At 39.0% G+C, this 22916-nt stretch overlaps 3 protein-coding genes across 3 annotated transcripts in view; 2 read left to right on the top strand and 1 right to left on the bottom strand.

Annotated features, from left to right (window-relative positions):
* Positions 1-827: 827 nt before the first annotated feature.
* On the top strand, positions 828-7204 carry bphl (biphenyl hydrolase like). The gene is made up of 7 exons (XM_004068124.5): positions 828-1064; positions 2255-2358; positions 2604-2770; positions 6168-6321; positions 6437-6568; positions 6666-6789; positions 6864-7204. Exons 1-7 carry the CDS (start codon positions 982-984, stop codon positions 6952-6954), a joined length of 855 nt encoding a protein of 284 aa, XP_004068172.3. The 5' UTR covers positions 828-981; the 3' UTR covers positions 6955-7204.
* A 3642-nt stretch (positions 7205-10846) lies between these two features.
* psmg4 (proteasome (prosome, macropain) assembly chaperone 4) lies at positions 10847-14749 on the top strand. The gene is made up of 3 exons (XM_004068125.5): positions 10847-11101; positions 12106-12181; positions 14422-14749. The coding sequence occupies exons 1-3, from the start codon at positions 10937-10939 to the stop codon at positions 14541-14543; spliced, it is 363 nt and encodes a 120-aa protein (XP_004068173.1). The 5' UTR covers positions 10847-10936; the 3' UTR covers positions 14544-14749.
* The window catches only part of slc22a23b (solute carrier family 22 member 23b), a 28712-nt gene continuing 20436 nt past the window's right edge, over positions 14641-22916 (bottom strand). Inside the window, exons 4-10 of the mRNA XM_023954389.2 lie at positions 22007-22193; positions 21626-21753; positions 20248-20350; positions 19893-20119; positions 19228-19260; positions 19010-19133; positions 14641-17705 (exon numbers count right to left, since the gene is read on the bottom strand). Of these exons, the coding sequence (XP_023810157.1) occupies positions 17285-17705; positions 19010-19133; positions 19228-19260; positions 19893-20119; positions 20248-20350; positions 21626-21753; positions 22007-22193 (1223 nt within the window). The 3' untranslated portion in view covers positions 14641-17284. The remainder of the gene's footprint in view (positions 17706-19009; positions 19134-19227; positions 19261-19892; positions 20120-20247; positions 20351-21625; positions 21754-22006; positions 22194-22916) is intronic.

The following is a 22916-nucleotide window of genomic DNA, read 5'->3' on the forward strand; positions in this document are numbered from 1 at the left end:
AGGGAGGGGGGGGGGTAAATCCAGGTCAAAGGTCTTATGTTTTATTTTTTGCATTTACACGTGTAATTAAAAAAAACAGGAGAAAAAACATTTTTTTTGGACACCAAACAAGCAATTTCACAAAGCAAAATATAAAAAAATACCTATATTCCTATGGATCTGTGCAGAGATGATTAATAATCACTTAACCTAAATGAGACTCTTATTTGCCTCTTATTTATGTGTTGTACAGCACCCTCAGCCTCTTCTTACATACCACATTACAAAATAACTTGTAACAGATGTCTGTAACTTGTTGTATTGAATATTAAATGCACCAAAGTGTTAATCTATTAACTACAGTGTAGATTCATCTCACAAATCATAGAGAAATACTGTTGCACAGGAGATGAGATTTATGTCAAAGAGCAATTATAATAAGAGCTCAAACACTTTTGATCACCTATATTAAAAACAGCCTTAATTTACTTACTTTTAGCTTTCACTCCTAGACCAAAATATATTTCCTTCCCATTTATGTAAAAAAAGAAAGAACTAAATTTAAACTTGTTATGCAGGCGCATTTGTGACCACAAGAGGGCGCTGCTGTCCTTTTTTTGAGCGTTTATTTGCAGTCATAAGTTAAATTTCAAATACAACAAATATTGAAAGAATGTGTTTTGTTGTTGTTTAGTCACGTTTCTCATAAAAAAAGCAACAAACAGGTAAAAAAAAAAAAAAAAACGTGAAAATATGTCCGCATTAAACATGTGAGCGACCAAATCAGGGGAATCCAGTCTCGTTGTCCCGGTTCGTACTTTCGTCACAAAAGCGTCGCATCAGGAGTGAAAGTGCCGAACTGATCCAGCCTTCAGGTTTGGGTTAAAGCAAACCTGCAGCGCAGAACTGCACGGACTTTGGCCCAAACGATTCAAACCAGCTGGATGATCTGGTCTGCGCAGGCGGACTGGAGCTGGAGCTGCCGGAACCGAACCTGCAGGAATGTTTCTGGTTTCACTCGGGAGATGTTTGTTTAAAAGCGGGTCTGTAGTTCAGAGAACCATGACTGCGACTCAGCCGTACTGGTATGTTTCTGCTGCTGCATGGATCATAATTACGAAAATAAAAGAAAGAAAAAACACGAGCACGAAAAGTACGAAGGCAAAAAGAAAAGAAAAAAACACGGGCACGAAGGTGGAAGTGTCTTTTCTCTTTATTTCTTTTCTTTTTTTTCCTGCTTATTGACCAGCGGTTAGTTTACAGTTTGTCCACCAGGGGGCGCTCCTCGTCCGATCTTAACAACAAATACTCCAATAATGTAAAGGTTGATAGCTCTGTTTTAAATTAGTAATCCCCTTTTAAATATCATATTTTACAAATAAAATCCAAAATCATTTTCCAAAGTTCAGCATGTAAAATATTTACTTACCTCACACATTACATAATTATTTATTTATACTTTATTAGATTTGTAATGAAAAACTGCATTTAATAACAGAAAGCCGCCAATCTATACAAACACACTCATTGATTTCTTATGGAAGGTAAAAAGCAAAATAAAAGTTCTTGTTAGGACATAATTATCCCCCTTAAATATTTGGTTTGAAAAACTAGTATACAAAAACTAAGTTGATAAGTAAGTAAACTTAATCTTTTGTTTAACAAATAAAAAAACTTTTTTTTTAAGTTTTCACAATAAGCCCTTTTCTATATAGTAAAACAACAATTTGTTTCAGAATAACAGCTCCGAACTGAAACAAATATTCAACAGTATTGTTTTGATAGGATAGAATGTAAACACTTTATTTCTTTTTTCTGAAAAAAAATATTGGTCTCTAGAAAAACAAACTCAATATGGTATTTTGTACGATCATGTGATTGGAATCTTTTTCAAAAGACTATCCTATTTTTCACAGAGTAATCAAAATTGCAGTTATTTTAAGTCAAGATCTTCTATGCCAGCTCTAAAATGTCTCCTTAATGCTCTAAAATTATGTTTTTGTGGAGTTCAAAAATTCTAACTATATATTTTCTGTCAAATATTAATACTATTTATAATAATTAAAGAATTTTTTTTCTCTGGTTGAAGAAGTTATTGAAATTGTTAGACTAAACCAGTTGTTTGCAGCCTTGTCAACTTGAATTATTTAAAAAGAGAAATCTTAAATTTGTATTGATTGGGGCTGAAATGTACACGGTTTTTCTTTGGTTTGCTTATTCGGACTGCAGGTATTGTTAGTGTCTTTTTGACACCATTTGTTGATTTGCCTTACAGCTCAGTGGTGTACTCCGGCAGGCAGCGCGTGAACGGAGTAGATCTTTACTATGAGCAGACGGGCAAAGGAAAGCATGCTGTGCTGCTCATACCGGGGGCTCTGGGTAAAACAACAATCACATACATCTATTTGGAGAGTTGGATATTGAGCATGTAATCCTGAAATGTAACTGGCAAATGTGGGGTACAAGTACAGTTCCCTGAGGTACTCCTTTCTGGACACTTGGTCTCAGATTTTGAACCCAAACTGCATTTTGTTTTTTTAATTAATCCAGCAGACTTTAGAAGCAATCCTCACATTTCTGCTTGTTATTTCTAAATTTCCCAATCAAATATATTTTTCTTGCAGGAAGCACAAGGACAGACTTTGGTCCTCAGCTGAAATGTCTGAACAAGGAACGCTTCACTGTAGTTTGCTGGGATCCTCGTGGTTATGGACAGTCCCGTCCCCCGGATCGAGACTTCCCCCCTGACTTCTTTGATAGAGATGCTAAAGACGCAGTGGATCTGATGAAGGTCTGCTCTATAATTATTCTGATAAACTACTAAAAGGCTAAGATGATTTATCTTTGGGCCATTAAGGAAAAGGATTGAGATCAAAAGAATAACTAACTTTGTGAAAAAAGCCTTGATGTTCTTGAAGTTTTTGCGGAACATTTTATGAGAGAACATTAACATTTAATTTTAAGTTTGTGTACTTATATAAATTCTTAGATATTTGGAATATCACATCTTACTTTTGTACATGTTCTACTTTTTAACATTTTGGTACAAATATTTTTAAACATTAGAAAAAGAACAAAACATTTTTCTTTATAATAAACATCTTCAAAACAACTTTGCAAATAACTGTGAATACAATTATTGATATTTTAAAAAAAAAAGAAAAAAATGAAAACAATTTAGATGAAAAATGTAAAATACTCAATTTAAAATAGATTTTCTCTTGTCTTTTGTACAAAGCATTTATAATGAAAGCAGATTTGGTCCCAGTCCAGAGCTTTGTGGAACACCATGAATAATGGTGATGTGGGCTCACCACTATGTGCACAAACTGATATGTAATGTGGGAACTAGGGTTGTGCCGATGGACGATATCATTGTTCATCGTGATGGGTGAGTGACATCCCGATGGAGAGACACCATCGTGATGCCACGCCCCCGCCACTCTGCGAGTGGACACCATAAGCCGCGGTTACATGTGAAAAATATCTTGATCGGATCAATGGTCGGATTAGAATCCAACCGTGTACATGGTTCCAGAAAAATGTTTTCAGAATATAAAAAACGTTCACATGGCTCACACTTTCGGTCGGAATAAATCATTCGCACATGCGCAGTAGGGTTTGAAAAACCGGAAGCGGATATCAGTTCCGCCGAGCGGCTATTTTTTTTCTCAAACTTTATTGAATGTAACAATTCAATACAAAACAATGTTGCCGAGTGGCTTTATACATTGATATGTCAGCTCTGTAACAAGACGATCTTCTAAACGTGCTTTTAATAATGTTACGATTATTATGAAACGCCTGTTCGCTCATCGTTTTATTTTTAATCCGTGTGGTCAGTGCTTTTTCTGTTGAAAACGGAGCCGGAAAGAAGCCAGAATTAGCAGTATGCTAACACGGGCTAACAACATTAGCTTTGGGTGGTGCTGCAATCTGCATCTTGGCTGCATTTAAACATGTGGCCTTTATTTAGTCGGGACACGACTCGAAACAGAAATCCACGTGATTGTTTGAACGATTTCTAAGGACTGAGCGGCCTTTCTGCTTTGAAGCTTACACCGCCCAAAGCGCTGTGTGTGTGCTCACGATCCTCTGCTCAGACACACACTTTTAGACCCGGTTCTGAGTTCGGTAGCCCGTTCCCCTAGAGCTTCGGAACGGATCGCAGTTCTAAATCTCCCACATACTACCGCTCATGTAACAAAGCACCCCCCCCCCCCCTTCCGCTCAAACACAAAGCTGTAAGTCCACGCTCCGCCGGTCCACTTGACTAGTAAAGTGCAGGAGCGAACCATTTCTTTTCTACAGTGATGAAAGTCTTCCGGGAATTCCCGGAAATCCGGGTTTTTGAGCAAACCGAACGTACTTTCCGGGAAATAAAGACCTGATCTCTACGGACAAATCGCTTTCCGGATTAAAAAATGGTCTGAAATCAGCTAATTTTAGCTTTATTTTCTATATTTCTCCGCAGATCGCTTCCTCTATGGTCGTGGCCATCTCTCGTCTTCCCGGCCTAATTGACCAATGACGGGACGTTTTAGTTGCTTTCGGATGCGTCGACGGGTCTGATTGGCTCTGTCTGCACCACGTGGTCAGCGTGACTTGCTTCCCTAGAGACCAAAACTAGCGGACCCACGCTAAATTTTCACAAACACATCTGAAGAGTTTGCGATCAAATTTGTGTTAAAATAATGGCAGGCATCGTCATTATTGAGCGTGGTCACGACCTCAGTTGTGAGAAGACGATAAAAAACAAATTGAAGTGGTCTTGGCTGGAAAAAAAAGATTTTTAAGGTAGTGTAGGTCAAATACTTTTTTGTGTAAAATAATCTCAAAACCACATTTTGAAATAATTTCAATTTTAGTTTTGAGTTTCAGTTTTTATTTTGAATACATTTCTTTATCTAATTTATTTGTATTTCCTAATTACCATGATTTAGTTCAGTATAGTTGACATTAATTATAAGTATTTGATGGTTTGGACCCGCACTCCCTTAAAAAATAATGTTTACAATGTTTAGTTTAGTTTGTATGTTTGTTTTGATATTTCCCAGATTACTTAGTATTGGTGTTAAAGAATTGATGTATTATGTTATAGAATTATAGTTTAAAGCAGATCCCATATTTTGATGTAATTATATTTTGAGAAAACAGTGCAAGTGGATGTTGTACATCAGTCATTTCTAAAGCAGAAATAATGTATAAATAACTGAGGTATTTTCATAGAATATCATAGTTACTGGTGTTCTTTTTGCCATTTGGGGCTTTGATGTTACTATATTTTAGCAATTGTATGTTTTGCAGCTTTAAGGAAAAGCGTAGATTGTAGGATTGTGTTACTTTGAGCAATTTTCCAAATTCTTTTTTAGTACCAGCAAGTCCTTAATGGAGAGTCAAACTAGGGGTTTGAATGACAAATCATGATGCTCCAATTAGTCTTAGTTTCTTGATAAAGAAGTGAATAACTAGTTGCCAGAATGCACCAGAATGCATCTAAGACCACGTATTTTTCCAAAATTTCCCTCTGTGCCCGCCATATCGCTCAAAGAAAAGTTCAGGGATTTTTTCCTTGCCTGACTTTCATCACTGTTTCTAGTTTTGTTACTTTTTTTGTTAGTCACTTCCCTCAGTTTATACTGGATAATCGCGGATGAGTCATTAGTTGGGAAATAAAATAAATAAAGTAAAGTAACGAATAGCAATTATATAAGACCGAAATATTAAAAATAGCCCCCCCCCCCCCCCCACGACGATATCATCGTCCATCCCGATGGTTGACAGCAAACATCATCAACGGCCAATATAAGGGACATCGCCCAACCCTAGTGGGAACTGTTTAAAATGTTTAAAAAAAAAAGGAATTTAATGAAAATAAAAAAAGTTTAGAATAAATAGCAGACAATTGTTGTCATTTGACCAGCAGGTGACAGTCATATTAACAGCTTCAGATGGGCTTAACCGGCTACATTCCAACAACTAGCATGGTACTTTTGTTTCGCTTATATTTCTTTTTTTGGAAAGGTTTTTGGTGTAACCCGTTCTTGTAACCAAACCTAGTTTGTGGTTGGAATTGTGGTTGGTAAACTGGAAATATTTAATTGTACATGTAATCTAGATAAGATAACATATTTTCCTCCAATGCACGACCAGAGCTAACTGTACCAAAACTATTGTTTGGTGTGCAGACTCTGGGCTTTGGCAACTTCTCTCTGCTGGGTTGGAGTGATGGAGGAATCACTGCTCTGATTGCAGCGGCAACAAATCCTGCTCTCATCAAAAAATTGGTTGTTTGGGGATCTAACGCCTTCGTTTCTCAGGAAGACCTCAAACTTTACAACAGTACGTCGCATTTTACCGTCCGATAAATGTCGAGAAGCAGATTATGTCTATTGCAGTACCCTTCTTTTATGAATGCGTGTTTTTCTGTACACGGCTGCCTTTTGGGGACGTACAGTGGTACGGGACGTCTCCAGGTGGAGTGCACGCATGCGGCAGCCCATGGAGGAGGTTTACGGCGCTCACGGTTTTGCTAAAACGTGGGAGGCCTGGGTGGATGGAATTGCACAGTTTGCTAAAAAACCAGGAGGTGTGGAAAACCGGAATTTTTTATCGATTTTTAAAGCAGAATTATTTCTGACAAAATTGTTTATTTACTTTGTATTTGTTTTATTTTTTATCTATAGGAAGTATTTGCAGGGAACAGTTGCCCTTAATCAGCTGTCCAACCCTAATCGTCCACGGAGAAAAAGACCCCATGGTGCCAAGTTTTCATCCTCAGTACCTCCTCAAACACATCAAAGGATCCAGGCAAGAAAACATCTCAGAGTTGAATAATTACATGCATTTGCAATTGATCATTTGATTTTCTTTCTTAAATGTAGATTGCATTCCATGCCAGAAGGAAAACACAACCTCCATCTGCGGTATGCTGACGAGTTCAACAAACTGGTTGAAGACTTTCTAGAAGAGTAAAAACTGGAAGCAGTTATTGTAAATGTGGCAATCTTTCTGCAAACCAGTCTTAACTTCATTTATTTGTACATGATCCAAGAATGTGACTTGTTTATCACGTGTATTTTCTGTAGCTATCACAGCTATTGATGGAAATGTAAGCCATAGTGCAAATTTTCTAAGAAAATGTGATTGATACACCTTTTTGAAAAGTATTGTAAAAAAAAACTGCCTTCACCTACAGATTTAAAGAGACTGTTTTACAAAATTAGTTGGAGTTCTTGTGTGCACGTTTTTGGTTGTCTTACAGGTCTGGTGTCTGATTATCTGAACAGAATTTAACAAAAGGGTAATGGTAGAGTATGGAGTCCTATACTGTTCATAATTAAATAAATAAATATTTAATTAAATAAATAAATATGACCTCATGCAAATACACAATAAACCTATAAATCTCTCATAAATATATAAAACAGATCATGAAATTGTGAAAAATCTGCACACAGATTTTAAATTAGCCATTACATTATTCAATATATTTCATTTTGCTTTAAAAACCTGTTCATTATTTTAAAACAACATTTTAAAATATTCATTTTTTATCATGTTGAATATTATTATAATTCTGTCTTTTTTCAGAAGCTCGTATTTCAAAATCAATATTTTCCAAAGTAGCTTTGTTTTTATTTCATGTTGCTGTTTTTCACAATGGCTTATTTATTTCATGAAGAGCTTTTTCAGGAGAATGGGTCTGTCTGTCAATCAAACTAGACAAGGCGGAGACACTTTTGTGATTGGCTACTCCTTTACTCAGACATGAGCAGCAGCACCCTGACTACATCGATCGAAGATGCTTCAGCAAACGTGACGGCGCAATGCCCACCCCTCAACACTAGGGGGAGTATGCACCTCAACACATCCACAGTGTTACCAGAAATTGGGCAGTTTTGGTTCTAAATTTGCGGATAAAAGTGGCTTTGGGCGAGTGTGCATAATTCGGGTGATTTTGTGGTCGGTTCGGCAATTTTTTTTCTTCTCATTAACATCTAGTAGTGGCCTAAGTTAGGCTGAGTGGTTGTTGGAGTTCCACTAAGCTTCTATGAACTAGAGTTCCATGAACGCAACATGCCGCGTGTGGGAGGGGCTACCAGCTAATGTTTTTAGCCTGATAGCCACATGGAGCGGTTGCTTGTGCTTATCTCAATAACAATGCATGGATGCACAATGTACATGGAGAGTGTTAAGATGTCAGAAACGTCATCGCAGGAAAGGTTCAACATTTTCCCTGAAAGGGGAAAAATAAAATCAGAGGACCTGATTATAATCATTGTCTCAATGAAAATAGAAACATATCATAAGGTCCAGGGGGGTATTCCAGAAAGCAGGTTATGCTAGCTCCCACGATAAGTTTGAGGCTAAGGAAGTTGATAACCTCAGCTTTTGGTTCCAGAAATGGAGGTATGTTTCAGGGTAGGTCAAGTTACCATGGCAACTCATGCTCTGAACATAACCTGGTCTGGAGCAGGTTTAGTTGAAGCTTAGTTTGTTTACAGAGAGGGGAAGCAGCATGGCGTGTCCATTTAAAGATGACTTAGTGGATGAAAAAGCTCAGATAATACTTTTTCCACCATGAGGGGGTGATAAGACCACATATGGATGTTGGAAAGATAAACTTTTTTACTTTGATCTAACTTAATTATTTGCTTCAGTTAAGATAAATCATTTTTTTTGTTAGGTCACCTTAAAAATAACACGTAGTTTTCAGACAATTATTTTCCTTTCGTTCAAATTAATTCAATTAAGTAGGTGTAACTTTGGTGCTGCCGTTAGATCGGCACCGCAAGGGATTCTGGGATATCATTCCCTTTGCCTGTCTGGACGGATTTGGGTTTAAGTGTGGGTTTTTTACAAAATGTGTTTAGTTGTATAGCTGTTTTACTGTGTTTCACCGTGTTTTGCCGAGCTATTTTGTCCTACTATGCTTACGTCTCTGCACCATGAGTGAGAGTGAAGGAAAGAATGATGAGTTTATATAGCACCCCTACCACAGGAACCTGCTATGACAGTGACAGAAAATTCTTTAATGAATTTTTGCACTCCGTGCATTTTTTTTCCGTTCTTTTTATTTTTATAAAAATGAGCATATCTGCCGGCTCAAACTTAGACATATGAAAGTTCAAGAAATATAAGTAATTAAGATGGAAAAAAGATTAATGGAGTAATGTGACATTTAGTTAGATAAATACGTACATTTGAGTTGTATAAACAATTATTGAGTTTGAATTAATTTAACTAAATTATTTAAATTATTTTTCAGCCATGTTACTTTTTTGATGGACTTATAATTTTTTTCCGCTCTCATTAAAATCTCAGACTCCGTCTCACTTAAGTACAGCGCTTTCTTTTTTTTTCACCATGCGTTTCCATGGTGACTCCAGAAATCGGCGATCTATTGAGAATGTCTTTATGTACCGTGCGTTAACCCAGGGTTACCAAGTCGAGCGTAATTACGCCAACTCATATCCGGTCTTTTGGACCCGACATACCCAGAGTAAGCAAGTTCAGGCGGATTTCAGCCAGAGTTCAGGCTTAAAGTCAGGGTAGTTTAAACATGCTTCCTGGAATACCCCCCAGGAGGCACGAGCAGGCTTGTCCCGCTTTGCGCAGCTGCCTGGTCTGAGTTTGTCGGTCTGCCAGCTCACCTCCTGCGAGCCGACATCAGGCATGATGTGAGCTTTGAGTGAATGGCGTAAGAATGAGGAGTGTTTCAACCGGGGACTTCGAGACGTGGACGACCGGAGCTCCTCTGTAGTTTGGTCCACACAAACCCTCAAACTAGAAAAACAGAGTCGTAGATGTTTGCTGCAGCAGACAGATTGTTTGTCTCTATTTGATCTCTAATGTCAGCAAAGCCGCGCGGATATCGCTGAAACATGAAATCTCTCTGACTGGCACACTGCTAAGCGGGTATCGAGGAATATGAGTCGATTTCCATGGATGAGCCAATGAACGTTTAGATCCCGCCCACTTTCACTGATTGACAGACAGACCCATTCTCCTGAAAAAGCTCTTCATGAAATAAATAAGCCATTGTGAAAAACAGCAACATGAAATAAAAACAAAGCTACTTTGGAAAATATTGATTTTGAAATACGAGCTTCTGAAAAAAGACAGAATTATAATAATATTCAACATGATAAAAAATGAATATTTTAAAATGCTTTTTTAAAATAATGAACAGGTTTTTAAAGCAAAATGAAATATATTGAATAATGACTAATTTAAAATCTGTGTGCAGGTTTTTCACAATTTCATTATCTTTTTGTATATTTATGAGATTTATGAGATTTATAGGTTTATTGTGTATTTGCATGAGGTCATATTTATTTATTTAATTAAATATTTATTTATTTAATTATGAACAGTATAGGACTCCATAGTCCCAAATAGGCTGCTCCATCGTAGAACTCAGTCTGGAATGTCACACTTTGCATTTCTGAGCTCCTCTACTATGTTCCAGACTGAGATCTACGATGGACCAGCCTATTTGGGCCACCATGTAAGAAAAATAAATGTCTGAGAATAAAGAAATAAAATTAAGAGAAACAATTAAGTTTCCTTTTCTTTTAAGAATAAAGTTGTAAAATTTTTAGAAAAAAAGTTGCACAGCGTTAAAAAAATCAATTTCCGGGAATGAAGTCACAAGTTTATTGCTTCAAAAAGTTGTAACTTTACAAGGAAATGGTCAGGTCTTTTTTTGAAAACAAAATTTTACTTATGTCTTTTAAAATGTTTTTAACAAAGACACACATTATCTATACCCGTACATTTAATTTATGTGATATCAAATGGATATCGATTGTTTTTGTTTTCGATTACTCTGGTCTGACATCCATCGCTGTGGGGGGTTATCGATTGCTTATGTCTGCCAGTTAGTCAGAGCAGGAAGCCTCGGTGGTGTGCACGGCTAAAGCTAACATTCATTGAATGAACGTGTTCAAAAATGAACGGAGCGGACTTCCGAGGAATTTCAGTTCATAATTTTTCTGAGAAAATCCTGGAGCAGGTCGTCCACTTCCATGTCATGAAGTTGGACGGCGGGTTCTTCCTCTGGGTCGGTTCGGCTCCGGTTCTGTCCAACTTAGCGGTCTCTCTGAACAGCAAATACGTGAGTACAGAACCCAGGTTTGTTTTGCTGACATTTAACTTTAAGCTAAAACCTGAACGTTAGCAATATAAACGTTATTAAAACCCTAAAATAACTCATGAAGTATTTCAATAAAGTCAGCTGAGTTTGGAACTTTAATATAACATAAAAACACATTTTAGTTAATTCCATTAAAAGAAAAAAATTCTTTGATATTTTCCAAAACTAGCTTAATTTTTGTTGTTTACATTTATTTTTAACTTTTAATAGTTTTTTCCCCCAAATTAAATGAGCAAGTCATAGTCACAGTCACAGATTTTTATTATTATTAATAATAACAGTAGTAGTAGTTGTAGTAGTAGTAATGTTGTTTTTTTATTTTTATTTTTACAATTACTTTATTTAAAAAAATTGCCTTTCCAAAAACATTGCCTGACTCCAAAATAACAGATTTAGTCTTCCTTCGTGAATATTAAAACAGGAAAATGCAATTCATAAAGACACCCCACATTTTTCACCCCAAATGATCTTGTTTATTTAAAACCAAAAAAAAATCATTGAAGATTTTAGGTCATATACAACTAAACAAATAAAATGTCTCATGTTGTTTTTTTCTTCATTAATGTTTGTCTTCTTTGAAAATTTTTACAAAAGATCCCTGCTTCTAAATACATTGAAGCTAAATGTGAAAATATTCTCATTTGAATTTTTAAATCTATAATTTCCCAATAATTCTAATCTCTTGTTTATCATAAGAGACCTTTCATTCTGTCTGTCATTGTATCCACTGACTTCAGTTCTGCAGTCTTGGATTGATTATTTACAACAGACATCGTTAAATATTTAGTTACTCCATCATGTAAAAAGTTTACTCTGGAAAATCTATTATTATTTCTTTCCAACTGTTTTATAATCCGGATTGGCTTTAAAAATGCGGAACGCAATTACAAAGAAATCAAACTTTCTTTTAGTAAGAATCTAGTAATTATTTCCTGGTTTTACATGCTGTTTGTTTTTGTTTGCAGGATTCAATGCCGTTATCTACGCTGGTGATGGGGGACCCGTCTGAGACCACTGCGAGTTCTTTAGCACAGAGATTAGGTAATCTCAACCCTTTCTATCATTTTTTTTCATAGCTTTATGAGTCCAAAGACAACAAAGTTAAAACTATTCCTTCTTTTCCTGTCAGGCAGTTTCAATTATCATCAGATCTTTCTTTGGAATCACTCCTCTTATAAACCTAATAATCCCTTCACTACACATATGCTTTACAAGACAAACTTCATAATCCATCTGTCACTCATTATTCCACCTAAACACAAGTACAGATTAAAGTTAAACAGAGATGCATATAACTGTGAGAATATTAACAGAAAGAAATTAACCAAAAATAATGGAAGTAAATTATTATTATTTTAAATTAATACATTTTTGGCCCTAAAAGGTCACTTTAAAGAGTTTCACTTCTCTTAACTAGGTTTGAAAGTAATTAATTATTTTCACATGTTATTATTTTTTCATTTACCGGTACATTTTAGATTTGGCTGCTCCATTAGCCAATATAGGTCAATGCGAATGCCCTTTCTGCCTGCAGGGGGCGCCACAAATCATAACGATTATTTTTTAATTATAATAAAGCTTGTTAATACCAATTCTTCTTTCAATGAAAAAAATGTATATTGAAAGATGCATAATTATCATAACTCAAAATGATGCTTCTCTCCTGAAAAAAAGCTTTCCAGGACACAGAAGAAAAGAATTTGGAAAAAGCAGGAAGAATAAGAGTTAAAGCACTAAGATTAAATGCATCTTCAGTTATTTAGCACAGTGAACTGTTCAGTTAAAAATGTCTTAACAAGCAGCTTCAACATGGTATGTTATTAATCTCTAATAAGTACAGTTTTTTAAAAATCTAAGATACAAACCAGTTAAAGTAATTTTTACATCAGACATCTTCATAGATTGTTACCTTTGTAGTTATTATAATTATTTCAGCGGCTGGGTAGCTCAGTTGGTAAGGTGAGAAGCCACCACCAGAAACCAGGGTTCGATTCCCGGAGGGGCCTGAACAATGGTAGTGGGGGCAATTAACATCACCTTGGGCAAGACCCTTAACGCTACTGCCTCCTGAGCGCGGTTCGGCTGCAGCTCACCGCTCCCCCAGGGGATGGGTCAAATGCGGACAACAAATTTCCCATTGTGGGATAAAAAAAACAACAAAAAAAACATTTCATTAATTAGCAGGTTTTTTATGTTATAGTTGGGTTTTCATGTTGGATTAAAACCTTTTTTTGTCATCTATTGACATGTCGGGTGACTTATAGGAAATATAGGCAGAAATAATGATATTCAGCTAAATTTAAGATGGAGGCGAGGAGGGCGGACGATGAGAGGGTCTGGCTTTGACTCTAACTTTTGGAGTTCAAAATCTCCTTTGAAACAAAATAACGCCACAAAAATCAATTATTGATGTACAGATACCTCAACGTATTCACTCATGTGTTAAATGATACTTTATTTACGGAGATGAAGAGGATTCAAATATGAATATTTGACATTTTGTTATCTTTTAGATTAAGAGCAAAGCTTCCCTCCAAAGCTTTTAGGAAAAACAAATGAGTGATTTCATAAATAAACCAACATATGTTTAGGTCAATACAAAATGCTCTTTTAAAGGGAGATGACATTCAGTTTATTGCATTAGTCACATCATGTACCTGTACGGGCGCCTCTGGTTTTTGGGATGTCTGTGGAGGGTTGTAAAGAGGAGCGGCAGGTGTGTTTTGCAGTTGCCTTAAGGAATGTACCATTGTCGTACGTGGGGTAGGCGTATCGTGAAGTATTTGTAAAGATGATGCAAGTTACCCTCACTTCTGATGCAGGGGGGGGGTGCTGTTGTGCGGCGCCCTCACACCACACTAGTCGTTGGTGAGGTGCGCATATCACAAATTCAAGCGCACTTATTTCCTGATCAGCTCTAATGGGCTCCCTGCACTGGGTGCAAGTTTGGGGGGGTGAAAAAAAATGTTATATTTGTAAGACGCGCCTGCGTCTGACCTACTTCGCTCTTACCTACCCTTTGTGGTCGCATAAGTGTTCGCGTTGACCCATCGCCTGGAGCATGCCCATAGAAAAGATGTGCGTGACCATCTTTGCTCTACGAGTTCAATAAGCGTTCTTTGATCTTAAAATTTTGTGCGGGCCACCTGCGTACATTTGTCCGCCGTAGTCCGGCCGTATCAACATATAAGGGCAGTTGTTGTGACTAAGGCATAAGCTAAGCAAGCTTGTATGTTTACTGTCAGGGTGGGCATCAAAGAGAAATTGCGTCTGTTTTGCAGCAAAGAGGACGGAGAAGCAGGTCTTTGTGAGCTACAGTCTTCCCATGAGCGACTCCAGCCTCAGTCTGTTGGTAGAAGGCCGAATCAAAAAGGAGCTGGAGCTTCACCCGGAGCACTTTTAAACAACATAACAACAGCACACAGAAAGGTGAAGACCCACCCAACCGCTCTCCCTCATCAAACAAGCATCAAGTTACCAGGACAACCAATCACAGCCAGTTTGTTTGCTTTTTTTATTAGCATAATAAATTAGGAGGTTTATCAAAACTGGTAGGCCTATGGCTTTTTGTACAAATGCATCTTATTAAAAAATAACACTTAAAAAACAGTATTAGTGGCTTTTTTATGTTGAAAACATACAAACTAGTAACCAGACATGTGAGCTATGTGCTAAATATGGAAACTATTTGTATTTCAAGAAAACAAACGAGTCACGATTTAGGCGTCTTTATGTTTTGGAAGAAAGAAAAATTGGCACAAGTCGGCAAACTATGAATATTGATGCAGTTCTGGTTGATGTTGGGTTTGGAAAGTGGTTAAACCTACACAAGTCACGAGGCCAGACCTACACTGCTCTACTCTAATCCTCACAAACACTTACTCCAGAAAATGGTTGAATATTGTGCTTTCTGTTCAGAGGAACTGAGGTTCACAACACGGTGCAAAGGAGGAAGAGGAGGAGGTGTGGAAGTATCTACAGAGTGTTTCTAGCTAACACCCCTCCCCTCGCTTCTGTGGAATTCAAAAATAAATCCAGAATTTCTTTGATTTCATTCGATCTGGTCTAAAAAAAAAAAAAAAGAAAATCACATTAAAGCCATCTGAGATGCGTCATCAGACACGGCGAAGGTCACTCCAAAATGCCCATTCAGCTCCCAAATGTGGTGGCGTCGATTCTCCGGCTGATGGACAGCCATCATGCGCCCACCACGGTGTTAGGTTAGAAGTCTACACCGGCCTCACCGTTACACATAAAGTGACTTCTATTCAAGACCACAACAGAGACTAAAATTAAAATCATGTTGTGCCTTTTCATGCATTAAAAAGAAATCGTCGTGGTTTTAGCCCAACCCTGGATTTCCACTATCTTGGCTGAAATTCACAAACACCTGATTGTGTCTTTAACATTTAGTGCAAAAAGAACCTGTGGAGAATGTGGGAAAGCAACAAAGAAAAGTCCCAGAGCAAAGCTCACGCTTCACCTGTCTGCAGCCTCTGTGGGGTCAGGCAGGGTCACTTTCCAAATATATCAGTCAGACTATAAAAAAAATGAAGTCCAGACTTGCTTAAAAAGTATGATTTGAAGTCTTACTTCATAGAATTTTGTGAAGGGAACGCACAGACGTCACTGCTCTGAAAAAACGCCTGTTGAGCTTTCAAATACCGAAACGCCACAAATGAGTTTTGTTAATATATTGGGGGGGCGCATAATGGAGATTTTACCATTGACTGTATATGAAAACTAGACTGGACGAGCGGGACATCACCCATAAAAAATAGTTTACCAGGTCCAACAAAATGCAGTGTGGTTCTGGTGCCATTTTTTTCATTCGGACACTGGCATGTTGGAGCCGGACGACGTCGGTAAGTGATTGGCCCGAGTCGGTCTCGGTCAACGTTTCTATGGCAACTACTGTCGCCAATCAGGAGTGAGCTTGTCGGAAGTCCACACCACTACCACTTGAAAGGGGGCTTGGGACAATCTGTCAAACAGATTGAAGGCGAGAGCACCTCCTTTTATCTAGGCATCTGATTGGTCAGTTGATAACTTGTATAACATCTGCTACAGTAAAAATATGAAAACAATTTGGATTCGAAAGAAAAAGGGGCAAGTTATGCTAGTGGGGCAAGAATGGTTATTTTGACAAATGGAGGAACTGAGTAATAGCTGTTTATTTCTCAATTGAAGTCTGAGTTTCTTGGAGTCAGCAGAACTTCCTGTTTGAAACGTGAGGGGGGAGGAGTCACTCCGTCCAGTTCTCATATGCAGTCCATGGATTTTACACTAAAAACCTTTCAGGAAATTCTTTTCATTTTATGACAGCGTTAATGCCAGAGCTGTGGCCTGAATTACTGCAGATCTCAGGAGTGAAAACTAATTAAAATCATATATTCTATGTTTTACCTGAATAGGAACTTTAAAATGAACATATTTATATATTTCTATTCATATTCATATTCATTTTGCTTTAGACAAACCAGACAAAGGCATCTTTTCCGCTTGGCTTTCAATAAAAGACTGCCTCACAGATGTTTGTCACATCCAGACTTCTGTTAATATCTGGGCTTATATTCACCTGCCGTTTACATCACAGCTGAATGTTTTTAAACCCACTAGCAGCTCTAATTCTTGTCTAAAATGACTCTGTTTAGTCTCTGAAATCATCATCATCTCATAAAATTGTCTTGGTGACATGTCTGGACTTAGAATGCATTTACTCTTATACTTTATAGATTAGAACATCTTGCAAATGTTTTTATTCCTGTGACTTTCGTGACGTCTCTCAGACATTTCAAAAGTCTTTTCCTGTGTTTCTGCGTCAGGACAGTGGCGTAGCATTCCTTCTTGAAAAGGGCAATTTAAAAAGATAAAAGTTCTTATTGCATGACCCCCCCCCCCCCCCCCTAACCCCCACGCACCCCTCTGACTGCTGCCCAAGACAATTGCCAGTGCCTCCCCCCACCACAACGCTCAGAATGCTTACAGACTTCACTTGTTCTGTTGTTGTTTTTTGGCAACAGTGCTTCATCATCAGTCTTCATCACAAACCTCACAATAGAGAGTTCATCAGGTTTCTGTTTCCCTTCACGGTTTTGTTCACGAGTCTGCGATGAGTCTGTCTGATGCCGCAGCAGAGGGCGGTCAGACCCCATTGGCTATGGCGCAATTTCCAATCACCTCCCCGCCTGTGGCGAGAGCATAAGAGGCAGGAACCGCTGCCAGAGCGGTGGCCGCCGCCACTGTGGCGCTCCCGGTGGCTGTGAGGTGCAGCGGTGTGTCGTGGACGCGGGAGTAGTCCTTGTCGCACTTGGCCAGGAGAAGGTGCTGCTCTCCGTGTTGGAGCAGAGTCTGGCGCGTGAAGGTCTCTCCGTCGGCCAGGCTCTCGGGGAGGGGCTGGCCCCGCGGTTCCGGCAGCAGCAGCAGACAGATGATGCACAGCAGCGTGCAGCAGGCGAAGATCACGTGATGCAGGAAGTAGCCCTTCTGGTTGTGGAGCTCCATGATGGGAGCGGTGAGCATCCCAAAGCCGGCGCTCGCCAGGACCAGGCCCAGACCCCCACCCCTGCAGGAAAGAAGGCAGGTTTGGTTCAGAGTCTGAAAAAATGTAAAATACTGCTGGAAAACTAAATTTGTTTAAAAAATTAAGGATTTTCTCACAGTCTCCTCTGAATATAACCCAAATACAAGTAGAAAACGGGTTTTTCTTTTTTCTGATTTAAACTTTCATGTGGAACCAACAAGCAAACCCTGAACGACCTTTTCCATTTAACTGCAGGTGAACCCTGGTTTGGTTCAGCACATGAACGTGAAAGCAGACTGTTGTTTTTGTAAGTTAACTAAAGAACACAAGTCCAACAAACTTCACAGAATTCAGAATTCCTTTTGGACAAAAGTGCCCCCAAATGGAGCAGTGCTGATGTGATTACATGTTGCTTCCAGGATGTTAATGTGAAAACAAACCAAGTGTAGATCTGAAGCTTTCTATACCCATCTAAGCTAAGCCTACCCAACTATCAGCGTGGAAAAATGCCTAGAAAATGGACATAAAACAATAAAAAATAGTTTTTCTGTTTATTGTTCTGAAGCAACCTCTTTAGTCGCCTCAACCTTTTTTAAATGAGTTTTTGCAGCTTCATAGTTCTTCTGATTTCAAAATACCAGTTTTTACATTTTTTAGTGCATGTAAACTAAAAGCAGAAGCCCCACACACCAAAATCTTTATACTAGATTACAAATCACGGTTAGCAGTCATAATTCTTATTTTCTGCACTTTTCCTGCTCTCATCACTCGGTTGTTGTATCTGAACCTTTAGATGTCTTTCCAAGACAAAAAACAAGCCTGTCTGTGATTTACTAAGATCGGAGACATCAACATATGACCTGCCCAATCCCTGGCTCATAGAGATTTCTTCTGTTCTAAAAAAAACTTTGAATACTGTTGTTTTTTTCAGGCCTAAATAAAAGTTTTTATTTATTTTATTTTTGTATTTTGCAGGCTCTATCTTTATCTACCCAGTTATGTTAATATTCTGTATTTTGTAATAACCTAACTTCTCTGTCTTTTTGTTTTCTATGTCTCAGTTTCAAGGATCTTTCGCTGCCCGTGTTCTGTTTTTGAGTTGTTATATTTTACTTTAAAATGTTGACATTCTTCCTGTGTTCTAATAAGATTAAGGTTTATTAGTCCTAAATCAAACCTTCTTGGTTTTCACTGAAAATTCTGGCCACAAGGTGGCGCCGCCGTGTAACTTTAGCAGGAATTGAGAGGCCACACTCAACTAAAACATGTTTAAAAAAAAAGCAATCAAAACGAGAGTGTGTAAATTACAGAGACGAATGGCTTTAGCCAGCTCCCTGTTCGCTAACCTGATGACGGTGGGGGTGATTTCTGCACAAAAGAAAATGCTGAGCGTGCTGACGGCGTGAGAGGAGAACATCCCGATGATTGAGAAGGCCACCGAAAACTTCCTGTTCAGCGTGTCGCGCAGGACTGTGCAGAAAAGAGAATAAATAACGGTAACGAAAGCCAGAGGTTGTCCGGGTGAACGCTCACTCAGCACGGATCAGCAGACTGTGGGGCGTACCTGTGTCGTGGCGAAGGCTGTACTTCCCAATTACTGAGGAGCGTTTGAGAGCAGAAGACATAGTTGAACGTCATTAGTAAGCACAGAGAACAGCACAGATCAGTCACAACAAGGAACAAAAAGCCTTCAGGAGAAGCCAGAACGGCCCAATAATGATTTGATGCTGAAGAATCAGGTTAGGGAGGCAGAAGACTCCAGCTTTTATCATTGCCTTGATGAAAACGTACTGTAGTTTTATTGGAACTCAACAACACAACTCAAACTAGATTTAAGCATCTCTAGTGCATCTGTGAGCGGAGGAGGTAAACCTCTGTTCTCCAAACCTGATTGAAGACACAACTTCAAAACACGCATTTTTTTATGTAAAGTATACGGCTTTAAAAGTGAAACGGAAGAGAAAAGTAAGTATGTTGTTCTCGTGTGTTGTGGTGAAAAGCAGACATTTTTTAAAAATGCATTGATAATCATAATCAAACCGATGCCTCCTGAAAGATTCCCCCCCTATTTGCAAGTGAACCCTGTTGTGGTTCAATAAAAATGTTTCTGAAATGTTCTTCAAATTCGGGATTGGCGATAGATTAGCAGAATAAAGTGGGGGAGGGAAAACGGACCTTTTTTCTCGAAAATAAAAGTAAAACATTACTAAAGCGTATGCAGTAACTCACAGTTTAGCAGACCCAACTGTAGCAGCGATGCCAGTGCCGTTATGATCATGAAGGTAAGCAGCCCTCCCCGCCGTCCCATCAGCCCCACTGCGGGGCAGAGCGCCAGGCAGGTGGCCACAGCGATGCCAGCCATGGTGTAATAGTCGGCGTGGCAGAGCGCTGTGGGCTGGGCCTCCGGGTCCATCATGCTGCGAGCGAAGCAGTGGTGAATCCCGTAACCTGTCAGGCTGCACAAACAGATGTGTTCCACATCGTCATGCCCATCTGCATACAAGCACTTGTGTTCCTCATCATCAATCAGTGTTTGATCAGCAATGCAAGTGAGCACGGCCAGCCATTAGCCGAAGACACTTACGAGTTGACACACAGCACCACGATGTTCTTCCACAGGTTCCTGGTGCTCATCATCCGGACTATACAGCTCCGCTGGGGTTTCTTGTGCAGCTCCTGCTCCAGTTCTGGTAGGAAACATGAAACATGACATCTACTCCTTCAGTTCTTAATGAGAGATCGGCCACAGTGGACCTTTTTTTTTAATTTTTATGACAGATTAAGCACGGCTGTGCCTTTAGACTGACACAGGAGCTTAATGCCTCACCATTATCTGTGTGTATTACCTCTGAGAGGCACAAAAATAAAGGAGTTAAACGCCCACACTGGGGAGAAAGAAAGCTGCGCCGGCAACAAGACGAGAATCAGGCGTGACTCTACAGCTGCTCATTTGGGGTTATGCAGGAACTATTTCAGGATTCACAACAGTAATTTGTTTTACCGTGCCAAGTTCTGAATTGTGCAACAATAAAACTTCTTTAGAGCAAACTGATGGGAATGTGTCAGTTAATAATGGACACTTTGCAAAACATTTAAACAATACTGACTGATTTCTGTGAAATTAACCAGTTTCAGTCAACACAAGTTACAATGATGTCACAGTTCAATGAGATGGAACAAATGTATATTCTAAATTTAGATCATTTTTCTGACTACATGTTGTTTGGTCATGTCCTAATAGGATATTATTATTGCTTTTTACTATCCATAATCTGCAAGGATGAAATTAAGCAGGAAACTCAAAAACACACCTTAAATGTTCTTTATAGGGACTTAAACCAGTGGGTCACATGATTACACTCAGCTGTCTTTTGTTTACAGCCAGTGATAAAGAATTCAATGAAAAATATGGAAATATGAAAAGTACTGTTTAAAAAAAACTGTAAAGGTAGAGGAAAAATCAGATTCAAATTTCATACAATTACAGAAATCTGTACATCTTTGTCATTTAATCTGATTGCTAAGGGAAAATGGAAAATTTACTTGAAGAAAACAGAAGTTGTGTGGTTGCTATTTATGTTTCACAGAGCCTTCTATCATGAATGATATGTATTTTGATCAGTTGAGGGGTTATTTGTTTTCCTTAAACTGCAAAAGCTTTGAAGGAGGGATACAATACTGACGTGACATATCTGTGGCTGTCCTTGTGACTTCTCTGATCTTTGGGATCCAAACGTGCTGATTGCAGTTTGGTTTCATCATGGGGGCAGTCTGAGAGCATCCTTCTACACTTAAAAGCTGTTAAGAGTCCTTGCATCTGTTTCATATTGATTTCATCACATGGCAGTGAGTGGCTGCAGCATAAGCACTTGCATATATAATATAAGTTGCATGATGGTGTATGGGTAAGATTGGTGCGAGCTTTTGTCTCGTTTACTATTTCTCCCAGGGTTCGTCCTCACCTGTAAGAAGTCCGCTAGGTTCTGTCGACATGTCTACCCGGTTCTTCCTGGCGATGCGCAGCATCATTTCTTTGGATCGCTTGTAGTGCTGGGTGGCCAGCAACCAGCGCAGCGACTCGGGAAAAATCCTGCATAGCAAAGGGGGAAAAAAAAAAAAGGATGAGAAGGACGAAGAGACAAAGGACGATTGGACTGTGGTCCAAGAGGAGGAAGAAAACCAAAGAAAGAGAGGATTGTTTGCAAGTTGAACAAGAGAGGGCTTAGCACAGCTTTGCAGTGTGTACTGTACAAGCCATCGCCTGGCTCAGAGTGAGAAGACCCCCACCCCCCACCCTCTCAATCCCACTGTCAATACCAATGTCTTCAAAGGGTGGGACTCACCAGACGTAGGGCAGCATCAGAACGAAAGGGCTGATGATGACAATCTGCAGCACCTGCCAGTCATCTCGGTTTGGCCAATGGTGGCAGAGAGCAGCCACTCCTGGCATCAGTAGCTGCCCGCCCACCTTCAGAAAACTGGCCACCATGGTCATGGAGAAGCGCCAGGCTGGCAAACAAAGCTCAATCCCTAAGAGGAGGAAAAACGTGATTGAATGAGTTCAGTGTCATTTTGTAATGGTGAGGGAAGTTTACAAAGCTTCAGAATCACTGAGGACTATTATGACGTTCCCTTGAGACTAGTGCACTAGTTATCATTGCCCCCCCCCCCCTTTAGGAACTCTGAACAGACCCAGGGCTTTAAGAGGGTTCAGCTGCTTTGTTTCCCATCCCCTCCCCTTACTGCCTGTAACATGGTACAGTCCAGATGGCCTGGCCCATATGGCAAGGCCTTCTTGAAGGTGACTGTTGTAGGTAGGTGGTGGTTAGGTGTATGTATAGTTAACTGTACAATGTGTGTGTAAGGAAAAGAAATTCAGATGGGAAAAGTAGAGGAATACAAATGAGTTTCACCTAATCCATTCATGAGAGGAATCACAGGAGGAATGACAACAAAAACCACTAGAAGACATACAGACAGAGCAGCTCCTAACAGCTAGAAAACAATGAAGGGGAGCTGGGACAAAATTGCCTAACTTCTATTTCTCTTCTGGTCCAGACTCCAGAAAGCCTCTCTATGGGTACCGGAGCCCAGGAAGGAAATTAAAGTGACCTGCGTTCTTAACCTGACCATCTGTTTCTTTCAACCACAAACACAGGGATAAAGACAGTATTTACAGCAGTAACGTTTATGAATGTATACCAGTAAACAAGTCTGAGAACGTTTAAGCCAACACTTAAAAAAAAAAGTTAT

This window comes from Oryzias latipes, chromosome 4, assembly GCF_053564925.1.
Source record: "Oryzias latipes strain Hd-rR chromosome 4, Olatipes_Hd-rR_3.1".
Lineage (NCBI taxonomy): Eukaryota > Metazoa > Chordata > Actinopteri > Beloniformes > Adrianichthyidae > Oryzias > Oryzias latipes.